We start from the raw sequence: 17195 nt of genomic DNA on the forward strand, positions 1-17195 counted from the left end.
GCCCCTGCGGGCGGTTTATCCTTCAAGCTCGGGTCCTCTACCAGAGGCCTGGGAGCTTGAGGGTCCTGCGCAGTATCTTAGCTGTTCCCAGGACTGCGCTCTTCTGGACAGAGATCTCCGATGTTTTTCCCGGGATCTGCTGGAGCCACTCGCCTAGCTTGGGAGTCACCGCACCTAGTGCTCCGAATTCATGTAGCCCCTTCTGCCGGGGTTACTTGCGTAGTAGCATTCCAACAACGCCCTGTTTTCGTCCCTTGCCCACCGATGCCTTCTTGTTCCAGTAGCCCACTTTTCGTCAGGGTGCCCTGGTTCCTCAACACCTGACGCGGACCTTGTTGATCCGGGCGACGTCCGAGCCGGCATGCCTTCATATTTATCTGTCTCGCTCATGTCTGCGGTAGGCTTGCTTAGCATAGGGGGTCTAGCCTTAGGACCCTTACTGGATACAGACGCCCCAGGCAGGAATCGAACTTGCGATCCTCTGTTCCAAAGGTGTGTAGTTTAACCACTACGCTATCCAGCTGCTCCAGACCAGTCTGGATATATATATATATGTATATATATATATATATATATATGTATATATATATATATATATATATATATATATATATATATATATATATATATATATATATATATATATATATATATATATATATATATATATACATACACAATCTGATGAAGATGGTTCATCAGACCAGGCTACCTTCTGCCATTGCTTTGTGGTCCAGTTCTGATGCCGTGCCCATTGGTGGTGCTTTCGGTGGTAGATAAGGGTCAGCATGGGCACCCTGACTGGTCTGTAGCTATGCAGATTCATATGATGCAAATTGCAAAGTACTGTGTGTATTCTGACACTTTCCTATCAGAACCAGCATTAACTTTGTCATAAGTTTGAGCCACAGTAGCTTGTCTGTTGGTTGGTCACTCCGCATGTGCATCAATGAGCCTTAGACTCCCATGACCCTGCCACTGGTTCATCACTGTTCCTTCTTTGGACCACTTTTGATACATGCTGACCACTGCAGTTTTGGAGATGCTCTTACCCAGTCGTCTAGCTATCACAGTTTGGTCCATGTCTAACTTGCTCAAATCCTTACCGTTGTCCTTCGTTCCTGCCTCTAACATCAACTTTGAGAATAAACTGTTCACTTGCTCCTTAACAGGTTCCACAATAAAGATAATCAGTGATACATACTTCACCTGTCAGTTGTCATAATGTTTTGCCTCATCACTGTGTTATGTATGTAATAATCCTATAAGTGGTGTTTCATAATAAACCAAAATTTCTATATGGCTGAAATTTTAAGTGCTGTTAATCCTATGAGTTTAAGTCTGTTCATCAGAACTGGTGGAGCAGCTAACTTACACTAGCGTTTTTCTGCTCTCCTGTTGCTGGGTAGGGTACAGTGGCTTTATCAAAGTCTTTTCAAAGGAAATGCCTGCTCTAGATAAGAGAATTAACCAAAGCCACAGACTATGAGTCAAGGTCACAGTGAATAGTCGGTGCCATCTTTTCAGGCTTGAGGAGAGGCTGAAACTTGATCAGCACATAGGCAAGTGCAAGGTATCATATGTATGTGAGCAAAAGACCAAGGTGCATCATACATGTCCTACTCAAGTCTCAAAATGTATCTAAAGTGCTTTAAAATTGTACATTTTTTGATTAAAAATAAAGAAACAACTGTCATTGCTCAACTTTATTATACTGCTGTGACTCAAATTGTAAATGGCCCTCCTAGCCTGACTCACTAGAACAGCTTGTTAATCACTCCAGATCAGGAATTGCAATCAAGCCAGACACATACCCAAACATACCTGCCTTTCAGACCTATTAACTACTTGATTGCTATAAGAGTGAATTTGAATAATGGTATCATAAGCAGACAAGGAAAAATGAAATGACTCAGTAGCCCAACACCTACTGGCCATCTCCCCTACTGCTCACTAGTTTACTTCCACTGGTTTAAAGTTCAAGACATGGTACTTTAGGTTAATCAAAACAATAACGTTCAGAGCCATAAAACCAAAATGACTTTAATTAAATATTACAATAATATAGAAAATAATATTACAAAAATATTACAAAGAGGGAGATGAAAGGATAGTTTTTTGTCAATTTGTCACCATAAATTAACATTTATATGAAGGCTATCCCTTGGCACATCACTGGCAACTAAATGCTCGTGATGTTTTTAGGATTAATGAAGTTTGCTAGTTGACATCTGATAGTCAGCTACCTCATGGCCGACTAATGTAAACACATTAGCACCAAGAAGATGAAGGAGGAAGATTAGAAATATACTGATGTACCCCAATTGCTAGCATATTAGAGTACAAAGAAACAGACAAAACTTGAGAAATCTTCATCCAAGGTCAGTGATTACATGTTATTAAATGGGTAATGTAAAAAATATGAATTGTGCTAAAAAAAAAAAAACCCACACACAACAATTAAGAGACTAAATAATTTTGCTACGCTCATGTCTGTTGAAAAAACAAGAGATAAAGCTTTGCAGACCATAAAAAAGACAACTTCTTTTACGTACATGCATTGTCATCACTTAACAAGCAACTATTCAATTTTATTTGTAAAGCATCAAATCACAACAGCAGTCTTTATAGGTACTTTATACTGTAAAGTAAAGCCCCAACAATGCAGAGAAAACCCAACAATCAAACGACCCCCTATGACCAAGCACTTGGTGACAGTGGCAAGGAAAAACTCCAGGAAGAAAACAGGAAGAAACCTCCAGCAGAACCACTCAGGGTTGGACAGCCATCTGCCATGACTGGCTGGTGGTGAGGGGAGTGTAGAGTGGTGCAAAAGGCAAAACGTTCAGCAAAAAGGGAATCAAACTGGGACTTCACTGCTGACTGTGTATGTAAGTAATGCTTATCTTATTGCATAATCTGAGTGTTACTTACAAAGTGTCTGAATGAAAGAAAATTGATTGGTGCACCTTTAAATCTGCCACTAATCAAAAATCAGTCTTTCCAGGATTTGTCATCCCACACCTGCTCAGCAGATGCTTTCAGAGTTTCCACTGTTGGCACACTTGGCTCTCATTAACAATTAATAATAAATAATAAATAATAAAACAGCAATTTCGATTCATGCTGTTCTATAAACTGGCTTTCTGCCCTCTGTTGTTTTTAGGGCTTTCCTGCTTAAGCCTTTTGGATTTCTCTGACTGTTTGGCCTTTCCCTCCATTGGCAAATGTAAATCTGTTCATTTACCTTTGACTTCAGTAGCAATTCTAAACTTCTAAACATAAACTCCTCTGCTTTGGTGTCATTTTTAATTCACATTTAAACCATATCATATTTAGAGTCAAAGCAATTTTTAATACTGTTTTTGCTCATTATTAAAATATATTGAGAATTTTCTCCTGGGTTAATAAGTCAGGGACAAAATAATGAAATTAGGGTTCCAATCTCCAAAATCAACCATAAACCAGTGCTCCTCCCTTCCTCTCGCTGAACAATCACTGCAAGTGAACCGGACACTCAGTTACTCAGCTGATTTACATTATAATATTAGTGGAGCTTTTGGTTTGATTACTTTGGTTAGTGTGACTTTGAGGCCACGTGGAGATGAATGTTTCTGTAGCTCATGGTTTTAGTGGTTGTTTAGACCACAAGATTTATTCAAATAGACTTGGAGGCTCCGCTCAGCCTGATGGTATCAATCAGTGGAATAGGCTCCCTCATTTGGGAATGAGCTGATGTTCCCTCTCTGGGCTGGTAGAATCGGCGATTTTAATTGAAAACTCCTTCAACGCTGTGTGAGGGAAAGTTGAAAAGCGATTAATATTACAGCAAAGTGAACGGGAGGTCTGATGTTGTTTTGAGCAGGTTTCAGGTTATTTTAATGTGCGTGGAACTGCGCGCTACTGCATGAGTCAGCAGTGGCTGCTTTTTCTAATGAAATGAGAATTTTGTGACGCTCACTGAGTCTCAAAAGTCCATCTTCTTACATAAGAGATCAGAATTAACGGTAATTACTGAGCCAGTATATTAAGTTAAAGCATTTGCACCAGCATGAAAATGTACCGAGTGTGCTTCTGGTTTTATAATCACTCACCGGAGTAGTGATTATTTAAAAGTAGCGCCAATTAGAGAAAATGTTAAGTGGACTAAAGGAGGAACATCTGTTTGTGCCTAAGTGTTGATGTGTGTGTCTGTCTGGACCTTTTCTCGTTAATGGACCCCCTCCTCTTTCTCTTCTCTCTCTCCTCTCTCTCTCTCTCTCTTTCCTCCATACATCGGAGGCTGTGAGCTGCAGCGGCAGCAGAACGCGGTGCGGATCCCGGTGTGTGCCGATGTCCGGAGGAGGAGTTGGGGGGGGGAGTCGGATAATCTAGCCAGATCCTTCAGAGGAGTGGATCTCTTCCCTTCACACACACACATGCAGTAGCGTGTTTTTTTTTTACACTCCCAGCAGGGATTTTAATTGACTCACCACAGGTAAGATCTTTTCTTGCACAAGTTTCCATCAGTCTGCGGATATCCACACCTCTAATGAGCGTTCTGAAACTGCTCCTCCCTCAAAGAGCCAGCCAGAGCGCACCGTATGTGTATGTGACGGCAGGCTGGGACCAGGGGGCTGGGTGGTTCTTATGATTCCAAATCTGATCATTTTGTGTGTTTTCTGAATTACGGAGAGCGAGGATAGGGCGGGAAAGTGCCACAGATTGACTTGGGAATCACGTCCAAGTAAGACACCCTTTCAGTGAGAAGTCTGCGCTTTCGCCATGCACGTGTGCTCCTAGTTCGCGGTGTGTCTGTGCGAACGTGGCCAGAAGTTTTGGTGGGCAAAAGTAAAAAGAGAGAAATTGATGCGCGAGATGCTGCGCGTGGAAGAGACTTTAATTGGCTGCTGACTGAGTGCGTTATTTTCCGGTCGAACGACGTGCGCTGGTCCGACAGGTCCGCGTGCCTCGCTGGCTCTAAATGCTGCCCGTATTTCCGGCTGAAATTAACAACGTGCACAAACTTACTAAGGAATAAACTTGGGAATAAATGACATGTGTATGCGTTCTCCTCGCGCACTCACAGCAGTTCATTCTGTGTCTTTACGCACTTTTTACTCACTTTTCGCAACGCCAGAAAGTTTTATTTGAATTAGCGCCTCTGTGCCAACAGCCACCCTGCAGACAGAGGTCTATACATGAGAGAAACTGCTCTGCTCTGGTCAGAATTTTCCATCTAAAATCATAAAAAACATTTAAAAAAAATCGTTTTTCTATAATGAAAATCTGGCACCATGAAGCACGATTTAATTTATTTGTTTATTTATTGTAGTTTAATTCTTTAAAAATATTGGTTCTTGGTTCTTTTCAGCGAAATCCACCAAAACTGCCTAACTAATAAAATAAAGCAGATCAAATAAATGTTTGCCTAGATCAAATTAAAACTGTAATAATCCTGATGTTTGAACTGTAGTTTGGCACAGTGCTGGAAAAGGAGAGCCTGGGGACTCATTAAAGATAATAGAGTTACAGTATGTGAGCACTTCATTCCTGCCAATGTGTATGTGAGAGAGAGAGAGAGAGAGCAGGGGGTGGGGTGGGGGCTACTTAATTTTTCTTCAGGATGACTCAAACTCATCTGTTTTAATAATAAAATAAGAATAAGGAGCCCAGTGTGTTCCTTAAAAAAAAAAGTTCTCCAGTAAGTCTGATGTGGGACATTTACTCCGTATACACAACACACATAGTTTTTAAAAGCAGCACAAAGGAGGCTTTGCTTGGGTACATGTCTAAGTCCCGTTACACTGCAGGACCCTTGAGCTGTGTGTCCAAATCTGTAGCCCATACAAACGCACCGCAGCACTATACCCTTGCCTCTGGCGACCGGCGATAAGGCTGGCTTCCACGCTGAACCTTCAGAGCACCGTGAAGCTTTTGGGGCAGGCTCTGTGACCACTTTGATTAAGGGATAATAAGTCCATTTATAGAATGCTTTCAGGTGACGTAACTTTCCCGAGCAGAGATAAAAGTGGCGGGGAGAGGAGAGGGTGCCGCTAAGCTGTTATTTCTGGGCAACACTAAATATCCTCACAAACTACAGTGAAGGTGCGGCAGGAAGTTTGTTCTGTGTCAATTTGTATTAATATGAAGGCAAGGTGGGTAAAAAGCAGCATCCGGAGTATGGTTTAGTTTTGTGGAAGACAAGTATCTCAAAATCCTGTGCCAAAAAAAAGTTTTCAGCTAGGAAATGAATATGAGGGTGTAGCTCTTTATGTATTTGTCGGTGGGGTCACTATTTTGCTGCCATTTGTTAATGGGTGAATGCATAACACTGGCAGAGCCGGTATTTATGGTTTTAATCTTGATGGTCTTCCTAGCAATCGTTTAAGCAACTTCGCAGCTCTGATGCCAGCCGATGTTTGCCCCAGGTGACATTCCATCTCGCTAGCAGCAAATCTGTCTGCCTCCTTGGACCACGGGGAACACTTTAGATCTGTTGATGTGTTAGTACAGCTCATGCTGATACACAATGAGCATTTGATATGCTCGTTTTAGGAAATGAGGAGTAAATAAATCTACACCAGTAAAATTGCCTGTCCACATTACTGAAATCAGTTAACTCACACCAGTAACTCCACATTCCAAGCCCAGTAGTACTTTGATCCATCTACAGTGGTGTGAACCTGACCCTGATATGATTGGAAGCCTCTGCTTATTGATTATGCATTGAGCTCCTCTCAAGGATTTATTATTAGCGGTGAGAAAAGCAATGGGAAGGTCCATGCAACCTTCTGAGTCTGCAGTTTGCTTAAAGGACAACTTCATAACTTTAAAATTGGCTCCGTGGTCCTGACAGTTCACCCATGAGGGCATTCACGGAACCGCAGTTTTATATGTAAACCCTAGCACCTATACAAAAGCAGTTTTCTGTGCACACATCACTGAAGCATCTTTCTTACCAGCAAAACCTGGAATCAGAAACGGATCCACCTAAGCGCCGGGATATACTCAGTCAGAGTTAGTTTGTACAGCATGTTGCCTGGACACAGTGGAAATCAAATGTGTTCACAGCTGGCTCAAATCACCCTCAAAAAGAAGGAATAGACACTTAAAACAGACCTATTATGCTCGATTTAAACACCATGGTTTTATTCATGGTTTTATTCCTGGACTGTTAGAATTGCAAGATTCTGTCCTTTCTTATAAAAGACGTGCTTTTTTTTTTTTTTTTGGCCTTTTTTGGCCCCTCAGTTCCCAGTCAGTTACAGTAGGTCGCTGCCCCACCCTTAGCCTCAAAAAGGGATTTCTTCATCCCCACCACTGCAAAGTGCATGCTTCTAGAGGACAACAAGATAGTTGATGTGCTCTCTTTAATGTATCGTCTTTACTTTATATTATGAAGTGCCTTGGGACGAATGCTGTTACCTAAATGGAACTAGATTGAATTAAAGTTCAGATTAATCTTCAGCAATTTCATACTGGGCCTTGGTACATCCCCACAGTTCATCTACTCTCTGAAACACGCCATTTCTCAGACTGCTGGTTTACTTGTGGTTCCTAAGATATTTAAAAGTAGAATGGGAGGCTGTGATTTGCTGTGATTTGGCTCTTTACAAAAACTGAATTGAATTGAATTTTATCCCCTCTATCTTGAAGCTAAGAGTTGGAAGGAAGGTGGGTGTGACTTCTGTGCTCGTAGTTAGAGCTGTGTGCCTTAGATGGCCATATTAAGAAAAACCTCTCTCTGTGATGTCATAAAGGTCCAAGTGAAGAAAAAACTGTCTGAAATGAGTGTTTTATAGAAAGTTGTAGAAATAGCTGTTTGGCAAATTTTGAAAACTAGAACTATAGTAGTTCTGACAGAATAAGCGTGTGTTAGCTTAATGTCCCCTTAAGTAAGATCCCAGTACTAGAAATGGTACCAGATCACTCTTAGAGAACCACAGCTATCAGAAAACAAAAGGCTATATTTTCCTTATAAGATTTAAGGGAAATATTTGACCAGTGACATGGTGCTATGCATCTGCATGGGTGTGCTTTTGTTACATGGATGGAAAGTGTGTGAGTGAGGAAAAAGAAAGGGTGTTTGTGTGTGTGTGTGTGTGTGTGTGTGTGTGTGTCTGCTGCTGTGTTAGTATACCTCTCAGATATTAGGCCCTGTCATGTTCGATAAATAGCCATTTATCACACATGCCTTTCTCTGCGATGGTACCCGCAAGATCCAATCCATTAGCCATAAGCTGGATGTCCACTCAGTGTGTGATGGTGTGTGTGCACATGTGAGTGTGTGTGTCATAATTTATTATAACGCGTAAGGAATTGTGACACAAAGAAGATGTGTATGTGTGTTCGTGTCTGTAGCTGAAAGAGAGAAGGGGAGAACTTGCAGGAGGAGATTGTGTGGTGTATAATTTTAACAATAATTTGATTTTATTTACATTATAATAAATGATGTGCATGAAGTGCAAGAGGGTAATAGTGATCAGTTACAGTTTTATAGATCCAGCATGTTTATGGTGTGCGTGTGTGTGTGTGACAAAGCAGAAGGTTGATGGATGATAAGTTACATTGATAGTGACACTGCACAGAGACACACAATACTTGGCTTTCACTTTCACCCTGTTTTTTCTCCTCTTTCAGCTCACTCTAGTTTGTTCACATCTCTGTGCACTGCACTAACCACCTGCCAGCTTTGCGCTGCACTAGAAAGATGTAAAGGCTGAGAGGTTGATGATATCCCCTCCAGCCCCCAGACAAGCTTTAGGGGTCATCTTTACCTTAGTAATATTTTCTGGAAATATTAGATTCAATTTCACTGTTATGCAGATGACACACAGCTCTATTTCTCTTCCCACTTCTGCTCACCCATCCACATCCATTTCTGAACATTTAAATGCAAGTAAAGTTTGGTTTACACACAATTTTCTTAAACTTAATGGTAATAAAACTGAACACCAATTTTGCACCGTCTAAGTCTTATAACTTTTTTAAATGTCTATTGATACCTCTGTTGTCATACCTTCCCCTCGGGTTAAGAGTTTGGGTATCATCCTTGACAGTAGTCTTTCCATCACGGCCCATAAACAATATCACCTGGTCTGCCTACCTTCATCTTCACAATAATAACCCCTTTGTTCCTCACTTATTCTCCACAGCCATACCTGTCAATGCTCTTGTCACATCTCATCCTGGTTACTGTAATTCTCTTCTCCACAGTCTTTCTCATGAATCTCTCCATAAACTGCAGTTGGTTCAGAATTCAGCTGCCCACATTATATCCCGAACCAGAGTCACTGAACACATAACGTCTGTTCTTAAACAGCTCCATTGGCTTCCAGTTCACCTACACATTAACTTCAAGATCCTCCTTCTCACTTTCAAAGCCCTTCATAACCTTACTCCTCTATACTTATCTGATCTTGCTAATACTTACTCTCTAGCACACTCTGGTCCTCTTCAGCTTCTCTTTTGTCTGTTCCTTCTGCTGCATCTGACTGCCATGAGACTTAGAGCCTTTAGTTGCTCTGCCCCAAGATTTGAAACACACTTCTTCCAGATCTCCAAACCATAAACTGCCTCTATTTTTAAATCTCATCTCAGAACCTGTTCAGACTTGCATAGCCTTCATTGTAGCATGGCCTTTGTTACTGTGATCAGTTTTTTTTTTTTTTTAATAATTTTGCTTTGTGATTTTATTTATTTGGTTATTATAATTGTATATATGGCTTTAAATGCTGTATGTATACAAGTTTACCTTGAGTTGTTTGAAAGGCACGTACACATGAAATGAATCCTAATTATTAAATTGTTAGAAAACCAAAACATTTATGATTTTAAAAAATGTAAAAAAAACATTTATTTACCATCATGCACGTCAGACCAGCCACCAACCTTACATACAAGCTTTCAGAGTCAGGCTGTGCTGCAGGTAAAGCAGTTATAAAATAGGAAGTGTTCACAGCCACACTCAAAGGCAAAAGAAAAACGCTGTCAATCATAACGAGAGATATCATTGGGCGAATGACGCGCAACAACTCTGCTTCATTTTTCACAGCTTTTCAGCATCAATGTGAAGTAGATGTACACTTGTGCAAAAATTGTTAGACAGAAAAATGCTGGACAGGAGGATATTCACCTATTGAACATTTCTGATAAAGTACAATGTCCAATGTCGACTTTAGACCATCCCAGTAAACATTTTTCAAAACAATGTGTAAAACCAATCACAGGCTTTTGTCGTCACCAGTCAGTAGACAGAGGAGTGTAGCCAGATACAGTGGGGCAAAAAAGTATTTAGTCAGCCACCGATTGTGCAAGTTCCCCCACTTAAAATGATGACAGAGGTCAGTAATTTGCACCAGAGGTACACTTCAACTGTGAGAGACAGAATGTGAAAAAAAAAATCCATGAATTCACATGGTAGGATTTGTAAAGAATTTATTCGTAAATCAGGGTGGAAAATAAGTATTTGGTCACCTCAAACAAGGAAAATCTCTGGCTCTCACAGACCTGTAACATCTTCTGTAAGAAGCTTTTCTGTCCCCCACTCGTTACCTGTATGAATGGCACCTGTTTGAACTCATCATCTGTATAAAAGACACCTGTCCACAGCCTCAAACAGTCAGACTCCAAACGCCGCCATGGCCAAGACCAAAGAGCTTTCGAAGGACACCAGGAAAAGTATTGTAGACCTGCACCAGACTGGGAAGAGTGAATCTACAATAGGCAAGCAGCTTGGTGTGAAAAAAATCAACTGTGGGAGCAATCATCAGAAAATGGAAGACATACAAGACCACTGATAATCTCCCTCGATCTGGGGCTCCACGCAAGATCTCATCCCGTGGGGTCAAAATGATCATGAGAACGGTGAGCAAAGATCCCAGAACCACACGGGGGGACCTGGTGAATGACCTGCAGAGAGCTGGGACCAAAGTAACAAAGGTCACCATCAGTAACACACTACAACGGCAGGGAATCAAATCCCGCAGTGCCCGACGTGTTCCGCTGCTGAAGCCAGTGCATGTCCAGGCCCGTCTGAAGTTTGCCAGAGAGCACATGGATGATACAGCAGAGGATTGGGAGAATGCCATGTGGTCAGATGAAACCAAAGTAGAACTTTTTGGTATAAACTCAACTCGTCGTGTTTGGAGGAAGAAGAATACTGAGTTGCATCCCAAGAACACCATACCTACTGTGAAGCATGGGGGTGGAAACATCATGCTATGGGGCTGTTTTTCTGCCAAGGGGACAGGACGACTGATCCGTGTTAAGGACAGAATGAATGGGGCCATGTATCGTGATATTTTGAGCCAAAACCTCCTTCCATCAGTGAGAACTTTGAAGATGAAACGAGGCTGGGTCTTCCAACATGACAATGATCCAAAACACACCGCCCGGGCAACAAAGGAGTGGCTCCGTAAGAACCATTTGAAAGTCCTGGAGTGGCCTAGCCAGTCTCCAGACCTCAACCCCATAGAAAATCTGTGGCGGGAGTTGAAAGTCCATGTTGCTCGGCGACAGCCCCAAAAGATCACTGCTCTGGAGAAGATCTGCATGGAGGAATGGGCCAAAATACCAGCTACTGTGTGTGCAAACCTGGTAAAGACCTATAGTAAACGTTTGACCTCTGTTATTGCCAACAAAGGTTATGTTACAAAGTATTGAGTTGTATTTTTGTTATTGACCAAATACTTATTTTCCACCCTGATTTACGAATAAATTCTTTACAAATCCTACCATGTGGATTCATGGATATTTTTTTCACATTCTGTCTCTCACAGTTGAAGTGTACCTCTGGTGCAAATTACTGACCTCTGTCATCATTTTAAGTGGGGGAACTTGCACAATCGGTGGCTGACTAAATACTTTTTTGCCCCACTGTATTTTCCTCATGAGTTGGTACAGAAAAACAATGCTAAAAGAGAGTACTGGACAAAAGTTCCAAAATATGACTCCAAATAAATTAACCCTTAACTCTGGACACTGTGGACACTATGACCACATGTAAGGCTTTGTTTAGTCTTTGCTTTCCATTTTGCTATTTGGTGCTTGCTCCGATATCTTGCTGCTTCCTGCTACTGTCCCAAAGCATGAATCATACCTTTATTTAGAGTTATCCTGAATGCAGGCATAATCAGAAGTTAAGAGTAGATACCCTTCCAATAAAGATGGCTGTATTTGTTCAAACATGCAATTACTGAGACCGAAAGTCCACATCTCTGCAGTGATAGACAATAATGTTATCCCTGCACCGCGCATGCACACTTTCTACAGTATTGGGTTTTTTTTAGGCTGCCCTTTTCCCACTAAAACTCAACATTTGAACCAACTCATCATCCATCTGCCACAGAATGGGGAAAGCTATACACCTGTTTACCTATAAAGTCTTCTTTAGTTTATTTAAAAAAATTTGTCCTTCTTCCTTTTCTTGCTTTTTCTTTTCTTCTTGTCTACATACAGCATTCTTATAAGGAGAGCTGTTTAAAGTAATCAGTGCTGAAGTTTGCTATCCTCAGTGGAGATAACAGGGATCAATATTTACAGATAGCGTTCACAGCTTTCAGCAGGTCCATTGTGCCTAGCCACTAAAAAACAACCTCTGTCTCACTCTCACTCTCTCTCACACACACACACAGACTTGGGCACGCTTACAAGCTCCGATTGGGACACCATCCAAAAAACAATCAGTCAGTGTATCTTTCTAAAGACCGGTGATATAACTTAAAGGCTACATGTAGAACATAGCCAAAAGTGAAAAAGAATACATTTTAATGTGTTACAGAAATCCATGTTAAGAGCTTTATGAGTGTTTGTGTTAAAATTCAAATGCAGCTGCTCATCGTGTGAGAACTTGGTGTTCTTTTAAGTTCTCTGCAAAGGGTCTACCTTTTTTTCATAAACAGGAAGGCAGATTCAACACAAACATATATGATATCTGAAGTGACATTAAGAAAGAAAAAGACCTTAAAAGAAAATACCCTTCACTTTTACTTAGAATGACAAGAAACACTGGTCCACTCTTTGCTGGCGTATTAGCTCGGTCCACAGCAAGTCAGCTTGGCATGTGTGTGTGTCATCAGGTGATCAACTGTCCTTCTGCAGTAATAAATGTTTTGTGTCAAACTGGACTGACTCACCTATCTTTGTCCATCTGATGCTTAAATCTTTGTTCCAAGTCTTCTCCATTGATGTGTCACAAGTCGGTGGGGGGACATAGTTTCCCTGTGCGTTTACCATCACCAATCAATTCAACAACTTCAGCTGAAAAACCAACAGAGACAAAGTGGGGGAAAGTGTTGCGAAGCAGATGCTGTTTCTGTCATTCTCTGCTTTTGTACTTATAGATTCAATTTTCCGTTTTTCTGTCACCTTGTGTTTTACATTAACAAACAGGGAGTTGGCAGGCGTGTAAGTAAAAAAGTGACATGGAAACTGCATTTCTGCAGCTATATTAAGGAGGAAGGCATTTCCAATTCAGTTTTACTTCTTCAAAATGATCAGAAACATTGGTCTGCTCTTGGCAGGTGTATTATGATGGTCCACTCATATACGTTCGGCAAAACAGAGGTAATACATTTTATCTACCCATCTGCAATATAGTAAAATTTTACATCAATTCGGACTGAGATGGGCTACGTTATGGTGATTGCCACACCTATCTTTGCCCAGCTGATGCTCAAGTCTTTGCTCTCACTCGCCATTGATCTGTCCAAAGCCATAATTCAGTTTGGGAGGGGGGGCATCGTCTCCTTGTGGGTTGACTATCACCAATCAATCCAACAGCTTTACCTGACAAACAGACGGAGACAAAGTGGGGGGAAATGTGGCAAAACAGATGCTGTTTTGTCATCCTGTGCGGCTGTTATCATGGATTCAATTTCCCATCTTTCTGTCGACTTACAGCCCTGCTCTGTCTCATTTCTTTTTTATTTTTTTATCGACAGGTGACCTGTAACTGGTTGGAGAGAGAGAGAGAGAGAGCGGGGAGAGGAAAACAAATGGAAAGGGAGCAGAGGGGAGGAGAATGAGCGAGAGAGAGCGGGACCCGAGAGATTCCTTGTTAACAATGGAAGTCTCTTGCTCTGCTGGCTTTTGATTTAAAAAGAATAAAGGGGACTTTTCCTAAAGAAGGCCAACAGGATTATTTTGACATCAGTTGAGTGTTTTGCCCCATACAAGGTATTTATGCTTCTGCCTCGGTAGGAGCGGTCATAAAAGTACTCTGAACACAAAAATAACTCCAATTCCATCCCTTCCTCTTTCTCTTTGTTGACTAGAAACTCTACTTTAAGATGGAGAAGACGTACTCACTAACAGCCCACTATGATGAGTTCCAGGAAATTAAATATGGCGGTCGCTACAGCAGTGATATCCTCAGTAATGGTATGACTCTTCATTTGGGGGGCAGCTTGGACCGTCACATGGGACGAAGTCGGGGAGGGACCTGGTCAGGTGGTCGAAACAAAGATCCAGGGAGCACCGGCAACAGTGGGGGCCTCCCTCGATGGAGCCGGAGGGAAATCTGCCTCCTCTCTGCACTGGTGTTTGCTGCAGGCATGTGTGTCATCCTGGGAAGCATGCTGGCACTCAAGTACATTTCACTGGACGTCCACCAGGACATGCAGTGCCGTCAGGACTGCCAGCGGAAACGCTCCCTCCTGCGGGCTGCTCGTTTTGTTCAGGCCAATATCGACCCAACCATCCAGCCATGCCAGGATTTCTATTCCTTCGCCTGTGGTGGTTGGCTGAGGCGCCATGGCATCCCAGAGGACAAGCTCAGCTACGGCATCATTACTGCCATAGGAGAACATAATGAGGAGAAACTACAGCGCCTTCTGCTGGAGCCAATTCGGAGGCGTGGGCCCAACTCAGCAGAGCGTAAAGTCAAGGAGTTCTATCGATCTTGCATCAACATCCAGGAGATTGACAAGCTGGGGTCTGACCCCATGATGGAGGTAATAGACAGCTGTGGAGGGTGGGACCTGGTGGGGGCTCCCCCTGGTGCTGCAGGGTGGGAAAGGGAGGGTGCACCACAGAGACCGGACTTTAATGAGCTGCTCTATAGGACGCAGGGAGAGTACAGCACTGCTGTCTTCTTCTCCCTCACCGTCAATGTGGATGACAAAAACTCCTCAAGGAATGCTATCAGGGTGAGAACTTATGAGAAAACTCAGTCCATTTGAAAATGCTTGTTGTGTGAGTTTTTAATGGTATTAAAAAAATGTGGGGTTTTTTCCAAATACAGTGCAACAATGGCACAAAAGGTCCAATGGAAGTCTAAATTAGAGCTGAACTTGCCTCTTTACAGACATATTATTATCATTAGTGCTGTCGAAACTGGCCAAAGTCATATTAAATTATTTATTTATTAAAAAAAAAACTCTCATGGAATAAAACAATTTAATATTACATTATGTACACATGAGGGCAAACTAATAGAGCCAGGGATTAAACTACTCTCTTTCTCACCAATGGTGTGTTTTAAGGTAGCTGGATCTCGGCCCACAGCAAACAGCTGTTTCTACTTTGGCGCCCAGTATGGGGTAGATAGAACAGAAATCCAGTTTTACCTGTCAGACAGAGAGCCTCCAGCAGTGCTGCTTTTTTCTTTTCTTTTCTTTGGTTAATAATATTTTTTTTAGTATAATTTATAATTTTCACTTTCAAATGTCTAATTCTTTATTCTATTTGAAGTTTTTGGAAGCCCCTATTTTGACCCAGGATTCATGCATAGGTCACATGTTTAGATTTTAGTCAGAAGACTATAAGTGTGTGGAGAGTTTTGTTTAGTTTTTTTAAAACCAAAACTTCTGGATAGGATTTTCACAAAACCCAGTAATATTAGATGTCAAACATCTGCAGTTTAATAAAAGATGAATTACTCTGTGTGAATTATTCATTAAATGTTATAAATGATTAATGTTTAGCATACAGTGTGGAGAATAGTTTGTAAATGTTACCATTTTTTCAGAGTATCAAATATTAATCAACCCTTTGAATATGTACCAGTGGGGTGCTTAGTAAAACATATGACTACATGGCAGATAAAAACTCTCCTGAGCTTTTGACTGTATGTGTGCATATGTTGGTGCAGATTGATCAGGAAGGGCTCACACTGCCTGAAAGAAGTCTCTATCTGGGCCAGGATGAAGATAGTACAAAGGTGAGCTTTCTCCCTCTATTACCACCCACCAGTATCCCTCCACTTTTCCTCCTCCATTCCTTCTCCCTTCCTCTCATTACTTCCCTGATTCTTCTTCCTTTCACTGGCCTAAATTTAATCTTCATTTCATCCCACCTCCTGTTTGACCCCAACCATTGCCTGCCTTCTCGCTTCTTTCTTCTCTCCTTCCTACATCATCTTTTTCTTTTGCTTTCTTTTCCACTTCTCTTTGCCACCCTCCCTTCCTCTTTCCCCTCTTTCCCCCATCTTCTCTCCCTCAGTCCTTTCCTCCTTCTCTCCTCCTCCCATCTGCCCTATTGACTCTTCATTCGCTCTTCTTCATCCATCCACCTGTTTTCCTCTGTCACCCACTGTGGTGTTGTTGTGCTGTCTACTTTGCCACATGTCACCGCCGTCTCCGGACATTATTGACGATGTCTCAGCAGCACCTCCTGTCTATTAGCGCTGATATCACTCTGCTTCTCAGATCCTGACGGCATACAAGGGTCTGATGGAGCGCTTGCTGAGCATGCTGGGAGCTCACAACGCCACACAGAAGTCCACGGAGATTATACAGCTGGAGACCCGTCTGGCCAATGTAAGCTGATTGTGTGTGTGTATGTGTGTGTATGCGTGTGTGCGTGTGTGCGTGTATGTGTTTCTTTTTTCACATGAGTGTGTGCGCAGTGCTGAGTAAAATTTCCTCTCTTTCCAGATCACTGTGTCAGAATATGACGACCAAAGAAAGGACATCAGCACCATGTATAACCGCATCACCCTTAGGCAGCTGCAGCGTATTGCTCCCAGCGTGAGTAGTGCACGTGCATGTACAACCAGAACACATACATATACATATATATATGTAGATAAATATATATATATATATATATATATGTATATATGTGTATATATATATGTATATATATGTATATATATATGTATATTCTGGGTTGAAGCAGACGTGATGGATTAAGATTTGAACTCCAACTGTGTCACGGGCTGCGACGGCAGACCGTGGAGTTGTAGTGAAAGTAGGGCCCAAACGCGAGAC

General features: G+C 41.8%; 1 protein-coding gene across 4 annotated transcripts in view; it reads left to right on the forward strand.

Annotated features, from left to right (window-relative positions):
- The first annotated feature begins 3865 nt into the window (after positions 1-3865).
- The window catches only part of ecel1 (endothelin converting enzyme-like 1), a 56988-nt gene continuing 43658 nt past the window's right edge, over positions 3866-17195 (forward strand). The window contains exons 1-7 of one of the 4 annotated variants that reach the window (XM_026192231.1): positions 3866-4007; positions 4282-4477; positions 13926-14160; positions 14259-15131; positions 16076-16144; positions 16632-16742; positions 16860-16952. In XM_026192231.1, coding sequence (XP_026048016.1) covers positions 14274-15131; positions 16076-16144; positions 16632-16742; positions 16860-16952 — 1131 coding nt within the window. In that variant the 5' untranslated portion in view covers positions 3866-4007; positions 4282-4477; positions 13926-14160; positions 14259-14273. Of the gene's footprint in view, positions 4008-4255; positions 4478-13925; positions 14161-14258; positions 15132-16075; positions 16145-16631; positions 16743-16859; positions 16953-17195 lie in introns of those variants that run through there. The other 3 variants (XM_026192232.1, XM_026192234.1, XM_026192233.1) reach the window with 3 other exon arrangements.

Source organism: Astatotilapia calliptera, chromosome 14, assembly GCF_900246225.1.
Source record: "Astatotilapia calliptera chromosome 14, fAstCal1.2, whole genome shotgun sequence".
NCBI classification, from domain to species: Eukaryota; Metazoa; Chordata; class Actinopteri; order Cichliformes; family Cichlidae; genus Astatotilapia; species Astatotilapia calliptera.